The 23330-nt window shown below is 42.7% G+C and overlaps 2 protein-coding genes across 2 annotated transcripts in view; one reads left to right on the top strand and one right to left on the bottom strand.

Annotated features, from left to right (window-relative positions):
- prdm6 (PR domain containing 6) overlaps positions 1 to 11564 on the bottom strand; it is a gene marked incomplete at its 5' end in the record, with an annotated part of 31094 nt that extends 19530 nt beyond the window's left edge. Inside the window, 2 exons of the mRNA XM_083674182.1 lie at positions 8022 to 8329; positions 11072 to 11564. Coding sequence (XP_083530308.1) covers positions 8022 to 8329; positions 11072 to 11564 — 801 coding nt within the window. The remainder of the gene's footprint in view (positions 1 to 8021; positions 8330 to 11071) is intronic.
- Positions 11565 to 15634: 4070 nt separating this feature from the next.
- ppic (peptidylprolyl isomerase C) lies at positions 15635 to 17921 on the top strand (the record flags this gene model as incomplete). The annotated part of the gene is made up of 5 exons (XM_083673102.1): positions 15635 to 15739; positions 16504 to 16617; positions 16969 to 17062; positions 17374 to 17558; positions 17793 to 17921. 5 exons carry the CDS (start codon positions 15635 to 15637, stop codon positions 17919 to 17921), a joined length of 627 nt encoding a protein of 208 aa, XP_083529228.1.
- Positions 17922 to 23330: the final 5409 nt, after the last annotated feature.

Below are 23330 nucleotides of genomic sequence, written 5' to 3'. Positions count from 1 at the left end.
GAGACCTAAGGCACATTGTGACACACATGGGAATCCCCTGACCCCCTCCTCCCACAGTGATATACGACAGAGCGTTCCAGAAACCCCTCTCAGATTGATAGCCATCATTGTGCTGTAATCTACACACAGGGGCAGGTTGGAAACAGGCCTTCTAAGTAAGAATGACTGTAAACACTCTATAAAGGTGATTTATATGGTAGCATCTCAGCCCCCTTCTCTTCTCCTCACCTCACCTCACCTCACCTCACCTCTCCTCTCCTCTCCTCTCCTCTCCTCTCCTCTCCTCTCCCCTCTCCTCTCCTCTCCTCTCCTCTCCTCCCCTTCCTCCCCTACCCTCTCCCCTACCCTCCCCTCCTCTCCTCTCCTCTCCCCTCCCCTCCCCTCTCCTCTCCTCTCCTCTCCTCCCCTCCCCTCTCCTCTCCTCTCTTCTCCTCTCCTCTCCTCTCCTCATGCATGGAATGGAATAAAGAATGGTATCAAACGCATCACAATAAACCCCCAGATTTCTACCTCCACCAGCCTCCCCTGCCCTTCAGCAGCATCCTCCACATGCTCTCCATGTCAACCCATCATCATCAGCTCCTCCATTATGAATCCCTCAGCAAAAGTGACCTTGTGGTGTCTCCCCCTGTGTGGTGTCTCCCCCCCCCCCCCCCACCCACCCAACAACCCCCGTCCTCCCCCACCCCTCACCCCTCCAGCGTAATGACATCTCACGCTATGCGTGGCGCTCTGTTTATTACGGAGGTGAACTCTGTCAATAGCACCGCTCACATCTGTCCATGGCTCACTCAACCAATCAATTTTGTAAATGATTGCGATAATCAAGGAAATTGCCTAATTTATAAATCTCTGTGTACAGCATTTTAATGGTCCCGTACAGTGGCTGCTGGTGTATTGGAAGGGGAGAGAGTTGTTGTGTGGGTTTATATTGTAGGGTTGCTGCTGTTAATGACTTGTGTTGCACTAAAAAAAGGAAACTTGGAAGACTGGCCATGAAATAAGACCGTAGTGCCTCACACTTTTGTTACACACACCCATTTGTCAATAAAGCCTATGTCATTTCAAAAGCATGCAACAATAACATACATAATTACATCACAACAGAATTAATCAAATACAAAAATGCCTGCATTGGTTTCAAATCTTTTACTTTACTCTTCTCTTACTTTTCTCTTTTCTTTTACTTTTTAAAGTATGCCCTTAATTCAAATGCTGGAGGGACCTCAACTGCAGAAATGAAAAAAATAACAGATTTTAGTACCTGGGTCTGGTATAAGAGCCAGACCCAGAGTGTCTAGGGAGACAGGGTTACAGTTGTAAGTGCCAGGCGTAAGAGAAATTGACTACAGTTCAGTTCTAGAGTCTGGAATTGAGTTAGGAATTGCCCCAAGGGAAAAAATAAGGTTGTTTGAATTTGAATTTGGTCAGGATTAGGGTTCTCAGATGTAGCGAGTCTGGTATGAGAGATGAAGAGACAGGCTTAGTGTTCTAAATTCTAGGATTAGGGTTCTATAGTTCTACGGTCTGTTATGAGAGACAGGATTAGGGTTCTATAGTTCTATGGTCTGTTATAAGAGACAGGATTAGGGTTTTCAGTGCCCCTCTCAGCCATTGATCCACTCCCAGTGTCCTGTCACTACCTTACTTAATGCTCAATCTCCCCAGGCCCGCGTTTACTGCACACTGATTGAGCGCTGTCACTGTCCTGGCTGTAAATCCTCCCTGAACAGCTGTGTGTCGATGGCTAGCTTGTGTGTGTGTGTGTGTGTGTGTGTGTGTGTGTGTGTGTGTGTGTGTGTGTGTGTGTGTGTGTGTGTGTGTGTGTGTGTGTGTGGTGGGGGGAGGGGTGGGTGAAAGCAAGGAGGCCTGCGTGACAGCCGTTTGACCTCCTGGCCTTACTACAGCAACTAAATCAGACTCCACCGCCATCAGAGAGAGGAGAGGAGAGGAGAGGAGAGGAGAGGAGAGGAGAGGAGAGGAGAGGAGAGGAGAGGAGAGGAGAGGTGGAGAAGAGAGGAGGAAGCCAGGAGTCCCAGGCACACTGCTCAGGATAGCACAGACACGACAGGCAGGGTTTTATTCCAGGGAGTTGTTACCTTCCCTCTCATCTACCCTCGTCCACGGCCCTTCACAGATCTCTAAGTCAACTGGATAGGTGTAAGCTACAGCTCCAACTGGTCATCACCGTGTTGCTTACACCTACCCAGTCCTATCAGATCTGTGAAGGCATAGTCGTAGTGTGTGAAATGAGCGCAGATGATAAGAGGGAAGGGAACAAGGTTTCTGGATTGAGACGCGGCCCCCAGGGGTCAGCAGCACCACTCACTCACTCACACATGTAGAACACTCTGGGGAAAGGCATCTGGTTCCTTATCAGCAGAACCACTTAGCGGCCATGTCCCACAGACCCTGGCATGTAAATGGCCCACGTGGATCAGTTATGAACTCTCGCTGTGTGATGGGAGCATCGCATGCAGATACTGATGCAGCTGCAGCCTATCTGCTTTGAGGTGTTAAAACACCATAAAGTGCTGGGATCGTCTCCATGTGTTAGGTTAGGGAGATGGTGACAGGATGGATTAAAATACACACGGAGGTGAGTGGAATAACAGACAAGGGTCGAAAAGGTATTCAACTTTTTTTTTTTTCAAATATTTTGAGCATTTTATTTTGATTGTTTGCGCTAGCCAAACACAATCAAGCGCAGCAAAGTATTTGAAATGATTTAGAATACTATTGGAACCCAGATCTAGTGACAGAAGAACTCATTGTGTTATAATGTGTATCAAAAACTGTTTCTTTCATTGAATGATATTAATTTTCAGTCACTTTTAAATGTAGATTATGATACACTGATACAACAATTTCTGAAGTGGCAGAAAGTCCCACAGAGGATTTAACTCAGTCAATGTCATTAACTGACAGATGAATACAGGCAGAGACATTTCAGATCTGTCAACTCCGAGTCCACGGCCAGAGAAAATGCCTGCTGGTGAGAAATTGAATAGACAATCTTAAAGCATCCTCAATTCATCTCAGTCAGGATTAGGAGGTAAATCTGGATAAATAAAGGTTAAATAAAAAATTATAATAATAAAAAAAACAAAAAAAAAAACTGCCTTAATTCTTTGTGGCATAGATTCAACAAGGTGAGGGAAACCTTCCTCAGAGATTTTGGTCCATATTGACATGATAGCATCATTGCTGCAGATTTGTCGGCTGCATCTCCCGTTCTACCACATCCCAAAGGTGCTCTATTGGATTGAGATCTGGTGACTGTGGAGGCCATTGGAGTACAGTCAACTCATTGTCATGAGTTGCGAGTTTGAGATGATGTGAGCTTTGTGACATGGTGCGTTATCCTGCTGGAAGTAGCCATCAGAAGATGGGTACACTGTGGTCATAAAGGGATGGACATGGTCAGCAACAATACTCAGGTAGGCTGTGGCGTTTAAACTATGGTTTAAACAATTGGTACTAAGGGGCCCAAAGTGTGCCAAGAATATATCCCCCATACCATTAGATATTTGCGTTAATGAGCAGTTGAACAGGTGTACCTAATAAAGTGTATATATATATACAGTATATACCAATATGTTAGGATTACTGTCTCCACTGTAGTTCCTTACTGCAGCAGATCTGCTCTACCTCTCCTCTCCCCTCTCCTCTTTTCTCTCCTCTCCTCTCCCCTCCCCTCCCCTCTCCTCTCCTCTCCTCTCCTCTCCTCTCCTCTCCTCTCCTCTTCTCTATTTTCTCCTTTCCTCCCTTCTCTCCGCTGTCCTCTCTCCTCTCCTCTCCTCTCCTCTCCTCTTCTCTATTTTCTCCTCTCCTCTCTCCTCTCCTCTCCTCTTCTCTATTTTCTCCTCTCCTCCCTTATCTCCTCTCTCCTCTCTCCTCTCTCCTCTCTTCTCCTCTCCTCTCCTCTCCTCTCCTCTCCTCTATCCTCTCTCCATACACCACTGTCTGGCTTTCTCCAAAATAAGTGAAAAACTGGAGCTGAGAGACAATCAATGGGTGTTGGGCCACTTTTACAGCTAATCAATGATAGTTCAGTAATTTAACAGTTATCTGTTCTCTTCATCTCCCCTACTTGTTATTCCTGCCTCATTGGCCGAAAACACATCAAAGGACACCAATCACAATAGTCCCATACAAACCTATACTGTTGAAAGAACTATGGTCAGTTGTTTGTTTAAATAAGTTAGCAATAGGCCTATATGCATTGAATATCTCAACTGTTCATCATTACTGTCCCAGGCTAGTAGTTGTTACTGCTAATTTGGTCAGATAACTCACGCAAACACACCATTGCATTTTCTTATCGATGATATCTAGAAAACAGTGAAGTTGCAAATTGCTCAAACAAATATCAACACCTTACTGTGCTTAACTTACTCCCCAATAAATATAGATGATGATGATGATGATGATGATGATGATGATGATGATAACAAGCCTGATGATGTAATGAGTTAAAAACTCTAACAAACAAGAAGTTTATATCTTCCATAAAACTCAAAGTTTACTAAAACACTGATATCAGCAATAAAGCAAAGCACAACACAAGCCATCTACAAGACAGGACATGCTGAAGTATACAGATGTTTGAATGTGCCGATTGAAAGCTGTAGAAGTATTCTAATAGGAAACCATAAAACCCATAACAACCAGACCAAGAGCAACAGTCTGCAGTTTGACAGGCAGACTAAAAATGTTTCAATTTTCACTCCTCGAAAACCGGTTTTCAACGCTCACATTTTTACAACGACGACATAAATCAGTGGGGTAATAATTATCATTCAAAAAACCCAAATGTTTACATAATCGACCCTGATGCATTTGAAATGAAACCGTTCCGTCTCAGACCTGCTTTCTCACACAACACAGAGTCTAGCATCAGGGAGGAAATGGAGCGTAAAATAACTTAAATGACAAATGATGGAGCTTTTCTGAGCCAGTGAAGCAATGTTAAACATGTCACATCCACACTGGCTCATGCTAAATACAAATAATTTTGCTGGCCCTTGGCCTGGGCGCCATATTATTATTATTGCTCAGGATTCTAGAACACCCACTGGTGCAGTCTGAGGGTGTGATGTCATAATGTACCAGTGTAGCACTGTAGCCCTATCTGCAGCAGTTACAGGGGGGCACAGTCACGACCAGAGCCCCTCAAGGTGCCACAAGAGAATATACTCTAATTTCTTAGAGTTGTTGTTATAACTTTTCCACATACTGTATAACCATATATATACGGTAGACAGTTTCCCACATATACAGTGACTACTGTTATGGCTGATATTTCACACTACATATATAGTAGGTCATTTTCATTTCTTGACATTCCTCACATTCTTTCCACTCCTAGAACGACGATGAAAACATTTATGGCTTAAACAACCTCTATGAATCCTAGTAACCCCCCCCCCCAAAAATGAATGCTTCTTCTCTCCTGTGTATTGAGGTGCGCTCAGTGTTTTCACATAAATCCAATGGCATTAAAATTCCTCGATATTAATAATAAACATGAAGTGTCTGAAAGATATCGTACCAATATAAAACATAAATCTGGATAACGTGTATTCAAGACAGTCATGTGACTACTATTATTGTTGCATGAATTAGTTACATAAATATGAACCAATCAGAGGATACCGTCTGTCCCTGAATGCTCTGTGTCTGACACATGGGACATTGTAGAACCCTCAACATTCCATCGGCGGAGTGGATAGTCTGACCACAAGACCACAGGACATGACCAGTGGGATTGCCATGGGAACGCTGTGGGAATGTTGTGAGAATGTTGTGGGAACGCTCTTAGAACGTGGGTTGAACACAGCTTGACAGCTTGCGTGGAAATTCGGTTACTGCTCTGTAAAATTAGATCACTCCATTCCAGAGTCTCTTAAGAGAATCAAACACAATGATCGCAATGATGTGTCAACACCAGAATCTATAGCCAAGGTCAATTTTCAATATAACTGAAACAAACTGGACAAATAAACATAGGCGAGGATCTTGTTGTTGTTATTAGACAGACCTCTCAATCAAAGTATTTTTAAAAGCAATACTTCACATAACATCCATTAAAACAATAAACTCAAACTGAGTGTGAGGTTCCTGTAGGCCTGGGTAACAACCTACTCTGTATGGAACTACACAGACCAACTGCTGCATTTGACCATGAGCGGTGTATAATAGAATAGAATATTCTGGACTGAAAATCAAACCAAGCTGTAACCATAACCTCATAGCTATGATACAACTATGATAGTGAGTTCAAAAATAAACCATGATCAATTATAATATTAACTCTGCCATGATTGCAAGTGATTGCTGCTGTCTTCCAGAATAATAATTTTAAGAATCCACATTGTTCCATTTCACAGAACAGAGGACCACTCTGACCAAGTAGTACTCTGAGCAGACATGGCTCAGGACGTGGTTAAACCCTGGACATCCTTCAGGACGTGGTTAAACCCTGGACATCCTTCAGGAGGTGGTTAAACCCTGGATCACTATAGGGCAGTCTAGACAACACAGCCTTCTCTAGAAAGTGACTACAGAGAACACATCGCTGCCTGTTTTCCTCTGTATCAATAATAATTGGAGAGTTGAACACATCCTGAGTTAGGTGGAGAGGAGAAAGGCCCCTGTATGCCAGCCAGGGTGAGGATCGGAATATTGGATTCCCTCTCCTGACTTTTCTCTCCACCACCCACCACCCTCCGTTCTGTTTAATCGGTTGGAATTTTTACAGTCCTCCCTGGCAGAGCCAGTGTTTAAAACCTCTGTCACACAATACATATATAACCACGGTAATAGTGTTGTGTTCTGTCCTGGTCCCTACCCCTACCTATGGGACCTCTACAGTGTCTACACACACACAGACACACACACACATACACACACACACACACACACACACACCAGCCAGACTGTAGGCTAGAAGCCACGACAGACACATACCCAAATATAACACACTGGTCTCAAGCAAATATACCACCATGTCCAAGGTTCAGTATATGCTTGAAATTATATTTTAATATATTAAATACACACTATATCTCTTACAGTATGTGGTCAAAATGAGCTATGAAAATCTGTTAATTTAAGAGCCAAACTGATAAAACTATTCAATCAAAAACATTACACATTATTGCTCTGTAGTTCCTAGATTGTGTGTAAAACAACAAAATCAGATGTGGGTCTGTTCATTTAAACAGCATTTATTATGCCAGATATAGTGCATATAATGTCGGCCATGGCCCGTGCTGGGAACCCTCTCCCCCTAATGTCGTTTCATGTGGTTAACGGCAGTGAATGATCATTGGTCAGCGGAGGACAGCATGACCTTTATCACCCAGACCACAGGGGAGTTATCTATCATTCTCAGCGGCCACACCAAGACCACCCCGGGCAATTAGCATAGCGGCAAATGCTAATGTAGGTAAATACAGTAGCCAACATTGAATTTCTCCTTGAACTGTGTACATGTGGAATCACTTTCAATCAATGTAGTCCTTCACAGTTGGAATGGCAGCTACTGTATACCGTTTCATCATGATATCAGGTGTTACTGAGACACACCGGGTCACTCTCAGTAGGATCACACTCTACAGCCAGAACAGAGTAGATGTACTGTAACCCATGAACTGAGCCGAAACCTACTAATCTGTACTGTTAGCAAAAGTCCTTGTCATAACCCTAACTATCACCCCTAACCCTATGTACAGTTTGAGTACTATGTGACATTGAGTAGTCTAATAGCATTACTTGTTAGTACTTGTAATTAGTAACACAGCGTATATGGTCAAATGTGATCGTACTGTAATATAACCATTATGGTTAACTCACCTCCCACAGGTAAAATGTTACCATATATAATGTACCCATCATGTTAAACTCACCTAACATCGGTAAAATATGACTGTACTGTAATACAATCATAATGGTGAACTCACCTCTCACAGATAAAATATGACTGCACTATAATGTAACCATCATGGTGAACTCACCTCCCATAGGTGCCGCGTGTTCCTGACCACTCCAGACTGCACCTTCTCCAGGAGGAGGGGGACGCCCTGGAACGGACCGATCCAGGTGCCTTGTGGGATACGCTGGGCGGCACAGATGCCGTAGCCGAGGCCGGGCACGGTGCTGGTGCAGAGGCAGACCTCGCGGGGCAGGTCACGCAGCCAATCAGGCACCTCAGGGGGGGGTGCGGTCGCCGTGGCGCTGCTGGTGCCCACCAGCCGACGCAGGGAGTGCAGGGGGCCGTGCATGGGACACTCCCCGTTACGGTTATCTGCACACATGTCACACCCTGGGGGGGTGAGGGGGGAGGTAGGGGGGGAGGGAGAGGGGTGGGGGGGTCAATACAAACTCAGATGTACTGTAGTGAAACAATGCAGAGGCGCTTCATTGGCAATAATGTAAAAAACGAGACGTTGCTCTTTGAAAACAGGGTGCTATTGATTGAAAATCACAAAAGAAAGGCCACACAGGCTGCATGATACTGCTTTTGTGTTTTTCAAACTATCTCAGGTGCGTTATCCATGCAGTTATTGTTGCACATAAGAAGTACACGCTGACAAATTAGTTAAAGCTGAAGTGGATCATTTACTAATGCAAATATACTGTAAAACAATGACACTGGCTAGGAGATTAAACTATTATGCCAAATGACCTGTATGAACACATATTATGACAGGGTGGATGTCCACATGTTTTCAAACACTCACTCAAGAGAAGTATTTTGTGACATCCATTCAAAACATTTGGACAATCTTTTTCATTTAACATTTCTGTTTTGTTTTTGTTATAGAATTATAATGTGATTATATTGCTCATTTAGAGGGTAGAGTAATGTTGAATGAATAATCATACAACATAATTATGTTAAATATAATTGAGTTTGGACATTTCATAAGTATAGGAAAACATTCTGTTTCTAATAAAGAAACAACATCTGTCAACTATTCTCGACTGTGGTGTGTCTTGCTGCGTAAAAGTTGCTGTTGTAAAGCTCGGAGATCTTATTTAGGGAATTGAAAGAGATGTACAATTCAATTGTTAATTCTTGCGAGAGTTTAGTGTTATAGTCCATTCACACATATATAACCAGGAAACACGCTCAGATCGTGCGAAATTAATGCGAAATTAATTCATACTTTTCGTATATGAAATTTAAAAAGTTGTTAGTCCAAATGATTCAACGTTTATACATTATGGTGAAAACCAGTCTGGATCAAACACAGTGTACCTAAACTATACCCGTTTACCACTGTATTGATCTTAAGTAATGCGCAGCAGTCCTAAATACTGAAGATTCGGTGTTAATTAGATTTTAATGGATTTAATTGTTACACGATGTTAAACACACAATTTGAAATAATAGGCCTATCGACAAGATACCGTGTTGGTGTCCTGAAATAATGGTCTAAACTGTCAAATAATCTCATGACAATAAACGAGAATAAATGATTATAAAATAGGCTTTGAATGATTTGGATTTGAGTTTGAAACGCAGGTTCTTAATAATCCACTTATTACACGTAGACTATATTAATTGTACATTAACTGACCCATGTCTTGGCTAGGACACATACACAGCTATCCGGTTGTCGTAATTACACAAATTATGAAGTAGATTTTTCCTGTTTCGCGGTATGTGTGTAACACACACTTCAGTTATTTTATAAATGACCGACATAGGTTTGAAATATGGGGGAGAGAGTACGGACCGTAGATAAAGCAGTCTCGCTGCCCCCCCCGGAGACTTCCATATAGCATGTTCGGATGATGAATAGCGGCCGATGGAGAAGATCGATCTGTGATCCACACTCACTCCACTCTCTTCTACAAAACTATACAGCAATTAATTGTGGCTTGTCCCCCCATCCCTCATCTCCGTGTGGCACATATCGATGGAGATTACTGCTGATGGGCCGTTTTATCACCTTAAATAAACACTCACTACCTTTTCAAACTTCGCTTTAATATACAGACGCTTCTCCTCATTTTAACGTATAGGCCCAGTCTCGAAGCAGCAGATGATATGAAATGCTGTAAATAATTTTTTTTTTAAATGGCCCGCGGCAGGACAGATGAAAAATGCGGACTATTGTATCTGACGTCGAAATTCAAGTTGATTAGGTAATTATAATTATGGGATATTGGTATTTAACAGTCTTCAGACAATCTCTGGTTGAAGAAGTCTATGCAGCAAAATAAAAAAGATACTATTATAAACCTACACGGCACTTATAAACAACCAATTTGGAGATTATATTAATAACTTGTTATTTATCTATTCATACATTTATTATTTATCATAATTTGCGCGACAAGATCTAGCTCATCGTGGTTCTGAAAACCACACTGTGATTGATATCATATCAATTAGAAATCACAATTATTGATATGCATATCAATTAAACTGAAGCCTGAATTAATATGACATTTTACTTTTACGCACCGTTCTCCATGCCAAGGACGTAGTTAAAGAGGATAACATTTACATGGAAATATCTAATAGCCTATTATGATCATGAATGTAAATAAATAAATTGGTGTGAAATTAGGAAATTGTATTTAGTGAACCATGACTGGTTCATGTTAAATTATCTATAATTTTGAATGTGTCGCGAGGCCATGCCCCGTGTAGGCTCCACGCGGGCGCACCTGCTGAGGGTCAGAGTTCTGAGACGCGCGACTTCAATCTAACTTTCTGGATGAAAACGGAAGTTGTTGCACATGAGGACCCTCTATTAACAGGCTGTAGAGAGCCTCGTCCATTAGGCCCCAAATCTGCTTTTGAGTGGTAACACCGGATCGAGACAATAAATCACATTTTATCCGAAAATGCTGTTTTAGTGTAAATAGGTGATCATTATATTATATAGTATAACACAGCCTAATAACATTTTCTTTGCAACATGTCTGTGACAGTTAATGTGGCGAACATTTAACAGTTCTTCTTTTGATATCAATACATGACATTCCTTTTGTAATAAGGCGCATGTGTATTTCCTCCTGAAACAAGGCTGTGGGGATTCATACATACGGTTGTTGTGGTCTCCAGTGTGATTGTTCAGCGGTATAATCTCCATTCGCTGCTGTCCGTAGAGGTAGTAGTCCAGCTCCTCCGAGGTCAGTTTAAACCGTGACCCCTTGTCATTCTTATAACTGGAGGAAATACAAAGTTCTTTCGTTTGGAGGTTTGTGTTGTCTGACGAGACGATGTCGGTGCACAGAGTTTGTCCAAAAAGTGCAATTTGCGGCACAGTCAGTTGCGTTAAACCTGCCAACGAGGAAACAGACGACGTCGAGGAAGAGGTGGAGGAAGGCGTTAGAGCCGCGGAGGAGGACGTAGAGGAGATGAAGTTCGGCCGCTGACGGAGGCTCTCCACCGGGATGGCTACCCTGTCCGGCGGCGGCAGCTGCGTAACGGCTCCGTTCTTCAGCTGGCTTTGGGGGAACAGCTGCTGCCAGTGCTGGATGTACGTCGCGTCCACTTTGAGGAAAGCAGATCCGCTAGGGTCACCGGGTTTTAACATCTCAAACCAGAGCTGGGAAACACAAGAAACAGTATCTTAGTGTACTGTCTAAATACAGGAGACACAGAGGACACATCCTAACCATTCAAATGTTGTTGTTGCTTTGTGATACAATAAGTTCATTCTCATATCATATGACTGATTAACATTAGTTAAAGCAGTTGGATTTTAAAGTCCCAAACAATCTGACATTACGCACGGATGGGGAACATTTGTAATTGTTGTTTGAAAATAAAAGACAAGTGGACACAGAGTTAACCAGTGACCAATAGCGATTTAACTATAGGGTAAACGTACATGTTAATGGTAGTGAACCTCATAAGAGTTTCAGGTCCGTTAACCTCCCATCACTATAGGCTATAGGCTACTCATCCTTGCGCTATGGCAATGACGGACCCACCGCTACTTTTCAGAGTTTACGAGCGATGTTTTTTTCAACGAATTTCCAAGTGGAGCATCGATACAGCAATACGTACTTACTCTGTCCACGCGAAAAAAAAGTGGATCGGGTCCTTGACTGTGATTCCAATAGTATTTCCCAGACTGCTACACCATAATAGTATTGACTTCGGATACGCCGCGTTCGTTTCGAGCTCCACGTCTGAAGTACAATATCATCTCCTCCCTCTCTCGTTCCCCCTCTCCTCTCTGAGCGCTCGCAGGATCAGAGAGAGGGCACGTGGGTTTTACGACAGCATAAAACACTAGGGACGGAGAAGTTCACACTGGCCCAAAATTGTATCGCCACATCTGTCTCTGCCAAAACTATTCTGGGATTTTTTAGGCTTGGAAGAATTGAAAGTGGGCCAGTTTTTTTAACCAAATGGCCAATAGTCTACTAATGACCAACTGTATTTGCATAATATATAACTCTCATTGTCTGCGTGTTATGATCTGAGGTTCATGCCACATTGATTTTCAACCACATCCCTTGATGAATAAGTAAGAAAAATCTATTAATAAATACTTTAATACATGCGTTTGAGATCAAACAGAGTTGCATGAGTTTTTGTTGAGTGTGATTATGACTTCAAGGTGGCCACTTAGGTTAAATATACCAGAATATCCTAGTCGCTGGTGTCGTGGAATTTCTAGTTCAATTCAACAAATAGGTGCGCGTCAAGATAACGTCAACTACCTCATAGTATTGTTACTTTAACTTGTTATCCAGTCCAAGTGTTTCCCACCCTCTCTCATACGCTTGAGAAAGTTATAACTGTTTGTACAGTGTCTATATATCTACATGCAGGGCATTTTACACAATTCCTTCCAGAGGGGTGGTAAAATGTTTTGACTGGCGTCCTTTTGACAAGGCCATTTGTCATCTCGCGACCTCTGCAGATTGATAACGAACAAAAACACCAACATAATCGTCTGAAAATGAACTCTCGTCTACAAAAGCGCAATTTCACCGTAAAAGAATGTGAAAAATAACACAGCTCACCAAACGTTACTGATACGTTAAACGGAATTCCCTTGAGGGAATTACGGTCCATGTCCCCAAATACTCACGAAAAAACTGTTTCGGACCCCCTGCATGACTTTGTACACACTAGTACCTCGACTTCAACTGCAATAATCAGGGCTTTCAACTTAACGCTCATGGGAATACGGTATGAATCAGTTATTACGACGTGCGTCAAGCAAATATTGGACTAATAACCCACCCAAAGCTCACAGAACCCACTCATAAACCCATTACAATTAAATGACCGAAACAACACAGTTAGATTGTAAATGTAATTAGGCTAATTGTTATTTATAACAATAGTAATAATAATAATAATAATTGTTATTGTTGATGTTATTATTTGTATCATCATTATAAGATCTATCATAATAATAATAATTGCGGTGTTATTAACATAATCCTTCAATATCTTTACAGAATGAATTTGCTGTTGTCCTAATAATTGGACTTCAATTAAGCTACAACATCGTTTCTAAACTAAAGCGTAAAACAGAGCAACGGTGTTTTCATTCATTGATTAATGGCTTCTAAAGTAAAGCACATCGGAGTAGCGGCCAGGATCAATAAATTAACTGCCGAAATTCATCATTTTCTCCGACAAAACCTGGGCCTAATTATTGAGGCAGATTGTAAGAAAATATCAAGAGGAGTTGATTTCTGTATTTATATAGGCTAACCTGGATTTGAAAGGCCTTAAATTGGTGTCTCTTTCATTTACATAGTGTATTCCGTTTGACATTCAATTAAAACGTTTACATTTCTGGTTAATTAATTCGCCTGATGGGCGCAAGACAAATGGACGCTCGTGTTTGACAGGAGTCCGATAAAGAATTCAACAACCTCTGCTCGTGGCCCCTGTGCCTCCTGATTCTGGTTGTGAGGTCACGGGTTACTGAGTATATAATTCATTAATATAGACGGATATTCAGAAGGGAATTGGTTGATTCAAATCCTTCCATTCTTCTTCTTCAATTTATTTTGCATCCAACTAAGTGTTCAGGGAAATGCGTAATAAATAGCTTATTAATATTTAGGACAGCTTAATTATCATATGTGTAGAGGCTATATTCTAAACGTGTATTGATCTAGTAGTGTATAGCCGACATAGCATTGAGTAAGAAAAGATACACCAAGCTCTGTGGACAGCAATGAATGACTGAAGACAGTGTAGGCCTATGGACTATGAGTTTTGGCACTTGTCGTGTGGCTGATGTATCATTTTCTTGATGCTTGAAACTGATAGGGAGCAAGCGAATTGATAACAGAAACGTATTTATTTGTGGTTGTGGATTCCTCTGTGTTGATAGTTTTGGACTGAATCCATCTCTTAGAATTTAAGCGGAGTTGAAAGAAGTTATATGGTCTATACTCACACACTGCACCAATACATTTAACCCACTTACGTACGGATTATTTTCCTCGCTATACGTTTTAAGTTGAGTATCCTCAAAAAACAGACGACATGTCCTTATTTCTACTGTTCTCCTTGTAAATGTATATCTACTGTATAAAGAAAATAATCAACGCCTTATTTGTTGGTAATTTTGCACAGAAAAGTATAAGACAATATTGTCAAAGAGAGCATAAGTCCTCGCTATAGCCCGGTTGCAGTAGAAAAAGCCAATACCATGATGTGTTGCCTGTAGTCTGACTTCGTGTGAACGGCAGTGCAATAGTGATGACTGCTGAGTTGCCAGAGGGCGCAGTAGTGCCCGATCGAAAGACAGGAGAATCCCAACACTGAACACTGCTGAACTGCCATCCTCTCATATTCACAACCTTACATAGGCTGTACAGTTACTTGGTGGTGGTGGTGGTGTGTGTGTGTGTGTGTGTGTGTGTGTGTGTGTGTGTGTGTGTGTGTGTGTGTGTGTGTGTGTGTGTGTGTGTGTGTGTGTGTGTGTGTGTGTTTAGTTTCTCTAAACTGTGTATCATTGTGGTAGGTCTACATATGCAAAGCTGCATTGAATGCAATAAGTAAAATAGGACTACGCATATATGGGTAGACGACAATGCCACCATGACGATATGGTATGAATTATAGCCTAGAATATTATAAAGAGACATTTAGTAACAGAAAACAGTGTCAACCTCTCCTGTGTGGTCCCATTGACTTCCCATTGTACTTTATGATACATTAGACATCACTAGTTGTCGTAGACACCAAGACCCATATTCAATCAATTGCAGATAGCGGGTTTCCAGCATAACACCAAACTTAATTATTCTTGAGTGGCAATAATGCTGTGTGTATGCGCCATTGCACCAAACAGTGTAGTCCTCAAATAGCCATAATTGTTATGCCATTTTCTTTAGCTTCGTTTCATGTTTGGGAAGAGACTGTAAGAATGCTGTGAAGGAAGCTACACAGAATATAGGTACTGTCGAATGTTTCAGGCTACCTCCAGACAGGCATCTGCGCTTCTCCGCCATTTCTCAGTGAATGCTGTGGCGGAGGCTGGACCACATTGAGGCACTGCCCAATCGGGAGGAGGGATTTGTGATGCGGGGAAGGAAGGATGGAAACATCGCTTTCTCTGTGATCTCTACAACTGCTTTGACACGCTGAGATTTTTTACGGGCCTCTTCTTCTGCACCGATGGAGCCTCAAATGATACTGTCCGCTTTCGTTTTCTTGTCTCTTGCCTTAACAGAAAATGTCGGATGCTCGAGAGGACGCGTTGGACCTAAAGTGACCGAAAAGGTTGGTTTTAATTCTGCCGTCTTCTTTCACGATCAATGCACACACACACACAGGATATACATACTCACACAGACATACTCGCCTCCAGGGGGAAATCGCGGAAGACTGTGTGATCAGCTGGATGGGCAATATGCATAGTAACGCACATTACGGGGACCAAGGGTGATATAGGAGAATTAGCGCATTGCGTTATAACGTCTTATTATAATATTAGCCTAAATACCGTTTTACGGTATCACGGTGTTACGGTGGTTAAACATCATTAGCCTACCTAAATGAACACTCAGACGGGGGGCTGGGGATTATGTTTTTTTTATTGACGAGATGATCTTTATCATCCGCTTTTAATGACGGTCAAGGGGCTGATGTGTAGGTTAAGGGCCAGGCCAGCAATCGTTCCAGTGAAATAGGCCTACAATTGAATACTGTTAGAAAAACAAACAAACAAAAAAAACTATCCTGTCATACAGCCTTTAGGAAAGCATAACATATAAACATTGCTGAAATGACAATGATAACATACATTATTCAAATATTACATAGAAATGTATTTATCTATGTCACTGTAATTATTACTAATTATACAGTAACTGATATTTGTGTGTGTGTGCATGCGTGCGTGCATGTGTGTGTCTGCGCACGCTTGTGTGTGTGTGTGTGTGTGTGTGTGTGTGTGTGCGCGCACGTGTGTGTGTGTGTGTCTGTCTGTGTGTGTGTCTGTGTGTGCATGTGTGTGTGTGCGCATGTGTATCTCCCTGCTCCAGGTGTTCTTTGACATCACAGTGGCGGGCCATGAGGTTGGCAGGATTGTGATCGGGCTGTTTGGGGAAGTTGTCCCTCTTACTGTGAACAACTTTGTTGCTCTAGCTACTGGTGAGGTAGGTACAGTAGGCTGGCTGTTTACTGGTTGTAAACCAGGCTGTCAACTCACTGCCACATCACTGGCATACCTGCATGTTGTGTGTATTTTCAATTCAATTTCAGTGTTGTCCAGTGGAGGCCAGTGGATGGAAAAATGGGGAGGACTGGCTCATTGTAATGCATGGAATGGAATGAGGAATGGTATCCCATGAATTACAATGAGCCCGTCCTCCGATTTCTACCTCCGCCAGTCCCCACTGACTTACAACCAGGGTATCTAGTAAGGTTTACCTGGTAAGGTTAGAGTCTGGCAAGAAATGCTGATATAGGCGATGACATTTCCATTTTCCATATTGTTGTTATTGCAGAAGGGTTATGGTTACAAAGGCAGTAAGTTTCACCGTGTGATCAAGGACTTCATGATCCAAGGGGGTGATTTCACAGCCGGCGATGGAACTGGAGGTAAGACAGAGTTACACCTGAGGAGGTAGTTCGTCTACTTTAGAAACACAGAACGACTCAACGACTCGTGCACAGAACGACTCAAAACGACTAAAAATGACACAATTACATGTTCTGTGTGTGACTGCCTGTAGGCGGAGGTGTCTGGTGAACAAGATTAGACCGTCTTTGACCCTTATAAGAAAGGCCTACAAACCAGGTTAAAAAACCATGCATATCTGGTAGGCTTTAACACTGTCCCTCTCTGTAGTTACTCTGTATCTCCATCCCCTCAACCCCCCTGTATGACGTCCCCTCCTCCGTCCCCTCAGGTAGGAGTATCTACGGGAGCACGTTTGCAGATGAGAACTTCAGTCTGAAGCACCTGGGTGTGGGCTGGGTCAGCATGGCCAACGCTGGCCCAGACACCAACGGGTCCCAGTTCTTCATCACCGCAGCCAGGGCGCCCTGGCTGGACGGGAAACATGTGGTGTTCGGGAAGGTCTTGGAGGGCATGGTAGGTCACGCATACACACACACACACACGAGCACACACACATACACACACACGCACACACACGCACATGCACACAAACACACACACACACACACACACACACACACACACACACACACACACACACACACACACACACAGGTTACACTTTGGAGTAAAAATGTAGTAAAAATGTAAAATTGTATTGTTTTGCTTATTTATATACTTATACGTATTCAAATATTGTGTTTTCAGTCTGTGGTCCACACCATCGAGCTGCAGGACACCAACGACAGGAACCTGCCCTATACAGAGTGTGTTATTGTCAACAGTGGGAAGATAGCAGTCAAAGAGCCCTTCACAGTGGAGGTGGAGGGCTGGTAGAGTCACGATGATGTCACACCTGTGCAAATGCTGCATTCAGGTGTTCCTCGGAAATAGGAAATCTCTCTGAAATGTCCCGTGTGGAAACTTGTGTTCCTTTAAGATCTCCCAGTTTTACTGAATTAACCAGTAGGGTGCAATTTCGGGAGCTCTCCGGGGGATGGAAGTCAGAATGTTTTTTCTTTTCTTTCAGAGGAGCACTTGAACGCACTATAACTTTATGTAGCAAAATATTATGCAGATTGTTGTTTTGTTTATTTATTTATTAACGTATCCATGACTCTGTGGGTATATACTAACTATCTAACAAAGGGAATACAAAGTTGTTATGATTAGACGGTACACTTGATGATGATGATGATTATAATGATGATTATACATGCTTTAAACCATTGCACATAGAGAAAACTTACTTATCCTACATCAATTGCCAAAATGATCAACCTATGATTGCCAAATTGATCAATAGGTCATTTGCACTAACTGTTCAGTGAGCACTTTTTCATAATCTGAATCCACTGTTTTTTTACCATGTTGATGTATGTAAAAAAACAAGAGAAAAGTATGCAATACTTACAGCTATTTTCACATATGTAGCAAATGCTATCATAGCAGCTTTATGCTATCAAATGCTAACACACTGTAGCAGCTTTATGCTATCAAATGCTTCTGAAAAGACTGAAATGTGGTTCCTTTATTTGTTTGGAAAGTATGTAAAAAAAATTTAAGTGTCACATTTGGTGATTGATCTGCAAGATTTGGTGGGGGTGAACCACATGCAAGTGCTATCAGTTTTGCAAAAACAATAACTGCACAATTGCACAGACAAAAACTCAATGCATTCCTCTTTATATGATGTTTCCCCCTGGAGGCAAGATACAACTAGCTACATATTCTTCTAACAAAAACGAGTGTTGTTTTTATCAGTCAATAACTGTTTTGAAGCCTACTCATCATACTGTATTAAATATGTTAGAAAGGCATTATTTTCTTTTTCACTGTCAGTGAGATTGCCCAAAATCTAATGATGAGATTTTTCGTAGCATATCTGTGCCCAAAACACACTGTCTGTCTGTGATGTACTGGACACAAACATATCGGATACTATATAACATCCTTATTTGCAATGCAATAACACTGAATGAAAGTGCAGCAAGTTTATTTTCTACAATAAAATGCTGTTGCAATAATATCTGGAAGTGATGGTTGTTTCTTGTATTGTCACTGATTTATGTTTCTAGGAAATACTTCTGAATCTATACTGCTATGAGTTCACAACACTTGTTATTACACTGTCGAGTGATACTCTGTAACGCAACAAGTTCCTGTCACCGAATTAACCAATAGGGTGCAATTTCTTTTTTTAAGTTTTTTTTTCAGAGGAGCACTGGAACGCACCATAACTGTATGCATCAAAATATAATCAGATGTTGTTTTGTTTATTTATTTATTAACGTATCATGACTCAGCCATGTAAAGTGAATATGGAGGGGTAGGTTTCTGTGGACAGGTGATTTGGATACGTGGACAGGCTCGGGGACTGATGAGAACAGTGATTAGTTTTACTCTCTCTTTTCTACTTGTGTCTCCATGTTGAGGGGGGTGGAGGGGGTGGGATTGTTCGGGGAAGGGTGGGGGTTGTGGAGAAGGGTGGGGGGGGGGTGCTGTGGGGGTCTGAGGAGGAAAACAAACCTGAACACAAAGGTCATGGCATGAACTCCCATGAGAATGACACGAAACCAACAGAAAACACTAAAAATATACAGTACTCTCTCTCTCTCTCTCTCGCTCGCTTGCTCTCTCTCTCTCTCTCTTTCTCTCTCGCTCGCTCTCTCTCTGTCTCTCTCTCTCTTTCTCTCTCTCTCTCTCTCTCCATCTGCCTTCTACATTGGGCAGCATTTATATTTTCCTAATATGATGGTCCTGAGATAGATAGATAGATAGATAGATAGATAGATAGATAGATAGATAGATAGATAGATAGATAGATAGATAGATAGGCGTTACAGCAGCTCACATCACAAACAACAACAACAAAATAAAGTGACAATAGAATAATAGAATTAAAAAAATCTGATCACTCCGATCGAGCCAGCCGGAAGAGGAGTTGTACAATCTTATTGCAGCAGGCAAAAAAGATCTCCTATAGCAATCCTTAGTGCAACGTTGTTGTAATAATCTGTTGCTAAAGGAGCTTCTCTGCTCTGCCACTGGGGATGAGAGGGATTGTCCATGATGGCCAGGAGTTTGGTCCTCAACCTCCTCTACAGTGTCCAGCGTGACACTGGGGACAGAACCAGCTTTCCTAATAAGCTTTTTCATCCTCTTGGTGTCACCTTCCTTGATGCTGCCCCCCAGAATACCACGTGTACAGCACTGCGCTGGCCACCACTGAACATGTAGAACATGTAGAACATGTTCAGCAGAGTCTTGCACATGCCAAAGGACCTGAGCCTCCTCAGGAAATAAAGCCGGCTCTGGCCCCTCTTGTACAGGACATCTGTGTTACCAGTCCAGTCCAGTTTATTGTCCAGGTGCACCCCCAGATCCTCTCCCTGGATGGAAACAGGAGACAGGGGGACCCTAGTCCTCCTAAAATCCACCACCATCTCCTTTGTCTTGTTGATGTTGAGTAGCTGGTGGTTCTGCTCACACCACTCAACAAAACTGTCCACCAGTCCTCTGTACTCAGTAGAGGAAGGGAGCCAGAACTGTCCCTTGGGGGGGCGCCAGTGCTGCTTACCGCCCAGTCCAACACACTTCCCTGCAGCCGAACTGTGGCCTGTTGGTCAGGTAGTTCGTAATCCAGGAAACAATGGGGAAGTCCACCTGCATCCTGTATGGTGTTAAATGCACTGGAGAAGTCAAAGAACATGACCCTCACAGTGCTGCCAGCCTTATCTAAATGGGAGTGAGCTCTGTGTAGCAAGTAGATGATGGCATCATCCACACCAATGTCTGCCTGATAGGCAAACTTCAGGGGGTCCAAGGATGTCTTGACTAGGGGCCTCATGTGTGCTAGCACCTGCTTTCCATTAGCATATAACAGGCCCAGTGTTTTGCTCTCCCTAGTGGGGCACTTCACAAACTAGGAGAACGTTGCCAGTGTTTTTGTCAGGGTGACATGGTTAAAATCCCTGGAGATCGCAATGAATGCACTGGGGTGCTGGGTATGTAGTCTTGCGATAACAGCATGCATAGTCTCACACGCTGCCTCCGCGTCGGCAGAGGGGGGGATATATGCGACCACAACAATAATCAGAATTGTCAATGTCAGAACTCACGTGGCAAATAATATGGACGAAGTCCTACGGCCAAAAGTTCGATATCCGGGCTATAGACGCTTTCCTTCACTTTCCTTTCCTTTATTGTTGTGTTTTCTCAAGACTGGAGCAGGTTGGGAACGTCTGAGAAGATCAATTGGAGCTGGAAGCTGGAGTTCTGTGTCCAGACAGTGCAGTGCAGGTCTAGGCAGGACTGGGAGAGGAGGAGGGGGAAGATGGGAGGGAATGGGAGAGGGAGAAGATGGGAGAGGGAGAAGATGAGAGAGTGAGGAAGAGGAAGAGGATGGATGTGAAGTTGGCTCCCTGACCAGTCAGTGAGTGCAGAGCTGGGTGAGGAGAGGGAGAGAGAGGGAGAAGTCAGTCAGGGAGAGGCTGGGGTAGAGGATGTGAAAGGATGACAGGCTTCATTACCAACAACACTGGGCAGCATGGAGGGGGGAGGGAGAGAGGGTGGGGGTGGGGGGGTCCCCGCGGACCCTCAGAGTAGAGAATGATGGGACAGTTGGCTGCTGTAAAGGTCAGGAGCAGACAGACAGATCAGCATGGTGCAGAAACCAGGAAGCACCTTCAACTTAAACTGGGCCTGATGCAACCATGCAGGGCCAGGAAACTCCCCTTTACATGGGGATGTAGAACTTATCAAATAAAGAGCAATTATATAGTTTGATTATAGTATATGAAAGTTGATAGTATTTTATTCCAGCTGGTCAGTTTTAAATAAAACACTCTCAATGTAATATATTCTTGGATGACTTTAATTAAACAAAATATCAATGGTTAACTACAGTATGTATTTTTCATTGTGTTGATAATGATGGATAAAAAAATTAAGACTCCCTTGCAGTGGAGGCTGGTGGAGGTGGAAATCAGAGGACGGGCTAATTGTAATGCATGGAATCAAATCCGCACACATATTTTATACCATTCCATCACTCCATTCCATGCATCACAATGAGCCCGCCCTCCGATTTCTACCTCCACGGGTCCCTTTTCATTTCATAACACACATCATTCCCATAGACGGCCCTGTATGACTGGGTCTCCCAGCGCTGCTGCGTTGTCAGGCTGTGAATAAACTCATGTAGAGTGGGCTATCGAGGAGCTTGTCTCCTGTCCCCCTCTACAGATTTCTGACAGTGAAATCATTTACACATCCCCCCTCAGCAGCGACGGCCATATTGACATCCCAGTAATGACAGTGTGTAACCCTGTTATACTCTGACAATTATCACCAACTGCCGCTTCTTCTCTGCTAGGCTACAATTATCGCTAGCGCCTTCTCTCAGACGACACCAGGCTACAATTAGGGCTCTGTATTAGCATATTGACACTTCTGACAGCTAAGCGGGCAGCAGTCCTATCAGATAATATGATTGGTCACTGTGTCCGAGATACAGTAGGAGTGGGTCTACTGCAGTGGAGGCTGGTGGAGGTTGAAATTGGAGGACGGGCTCATTGTAATGCATGGGATGGACTGAGGAATGGTATGAAACACACAATACCATTCCTTATTCCATCTCATGCAATACAATGAGCCCACCCTCCGATTTCTACCTCCACCAGCCTCCCCTGGTCTAATGGTACCTTTGATTAGTGTATCTAATGTAAAGTTCCACGCGTTGCTTCTGAACGAGGTAAATCAACGTTTAGTTTCTGTAGCTCGAGGACTAAACAACCTTCAAAATGTACTCAAATTAAATTCTCTTGTGTCTATCGGTCCCTTTAAGACCTGATAAAGGATTTGTCATCTGAGCAAAGTACGTGTTTTAATTGATTATATTGTGTTAATTGCTGTTATCATTGTTTGTCATTGTAAATGTACTTTGTTGTTCAAGCTGTGAGCCGGGCTCTCCTGAGAAAAGAGGTTGGTCAATAAAATATAAGCTATAACATGGTGGACAATGACTATAAGACTTTTTAGGGGATAAGGGGTTTCTCATTCCTCAAGATACAAGACACCATTCTGGGGATCCCAAGGCTATTATCGAGTTAGTTTGGGGCCGCCTGAGGTCCTACAGGACCTACCCCCATTGTTTTGCTCGAATTGATATTCAAATTTGAAACAAACCTCCATCATGGGTGAATGACCCCGTGTCCATATAGACTATTTCCTAGGTATCCATGC

The sequence above is a fragment of the Argentina silus genome, assembly GCF_951799395.1.
Source record: "Argentina silus genome assembly, chromosome: 7".
NCBI classification, from domain to species: domain Eukaryota; kingdom Metazoa; phylum Chordata; class Actinopteri; order Argentiniformes; family Argentinidae; genus Argentina; species Argentina silus.
Note: the sequence above shows the minus strand (reverse complement) of the source record. Positions and strands in the feature narration are given on the sequence as shown.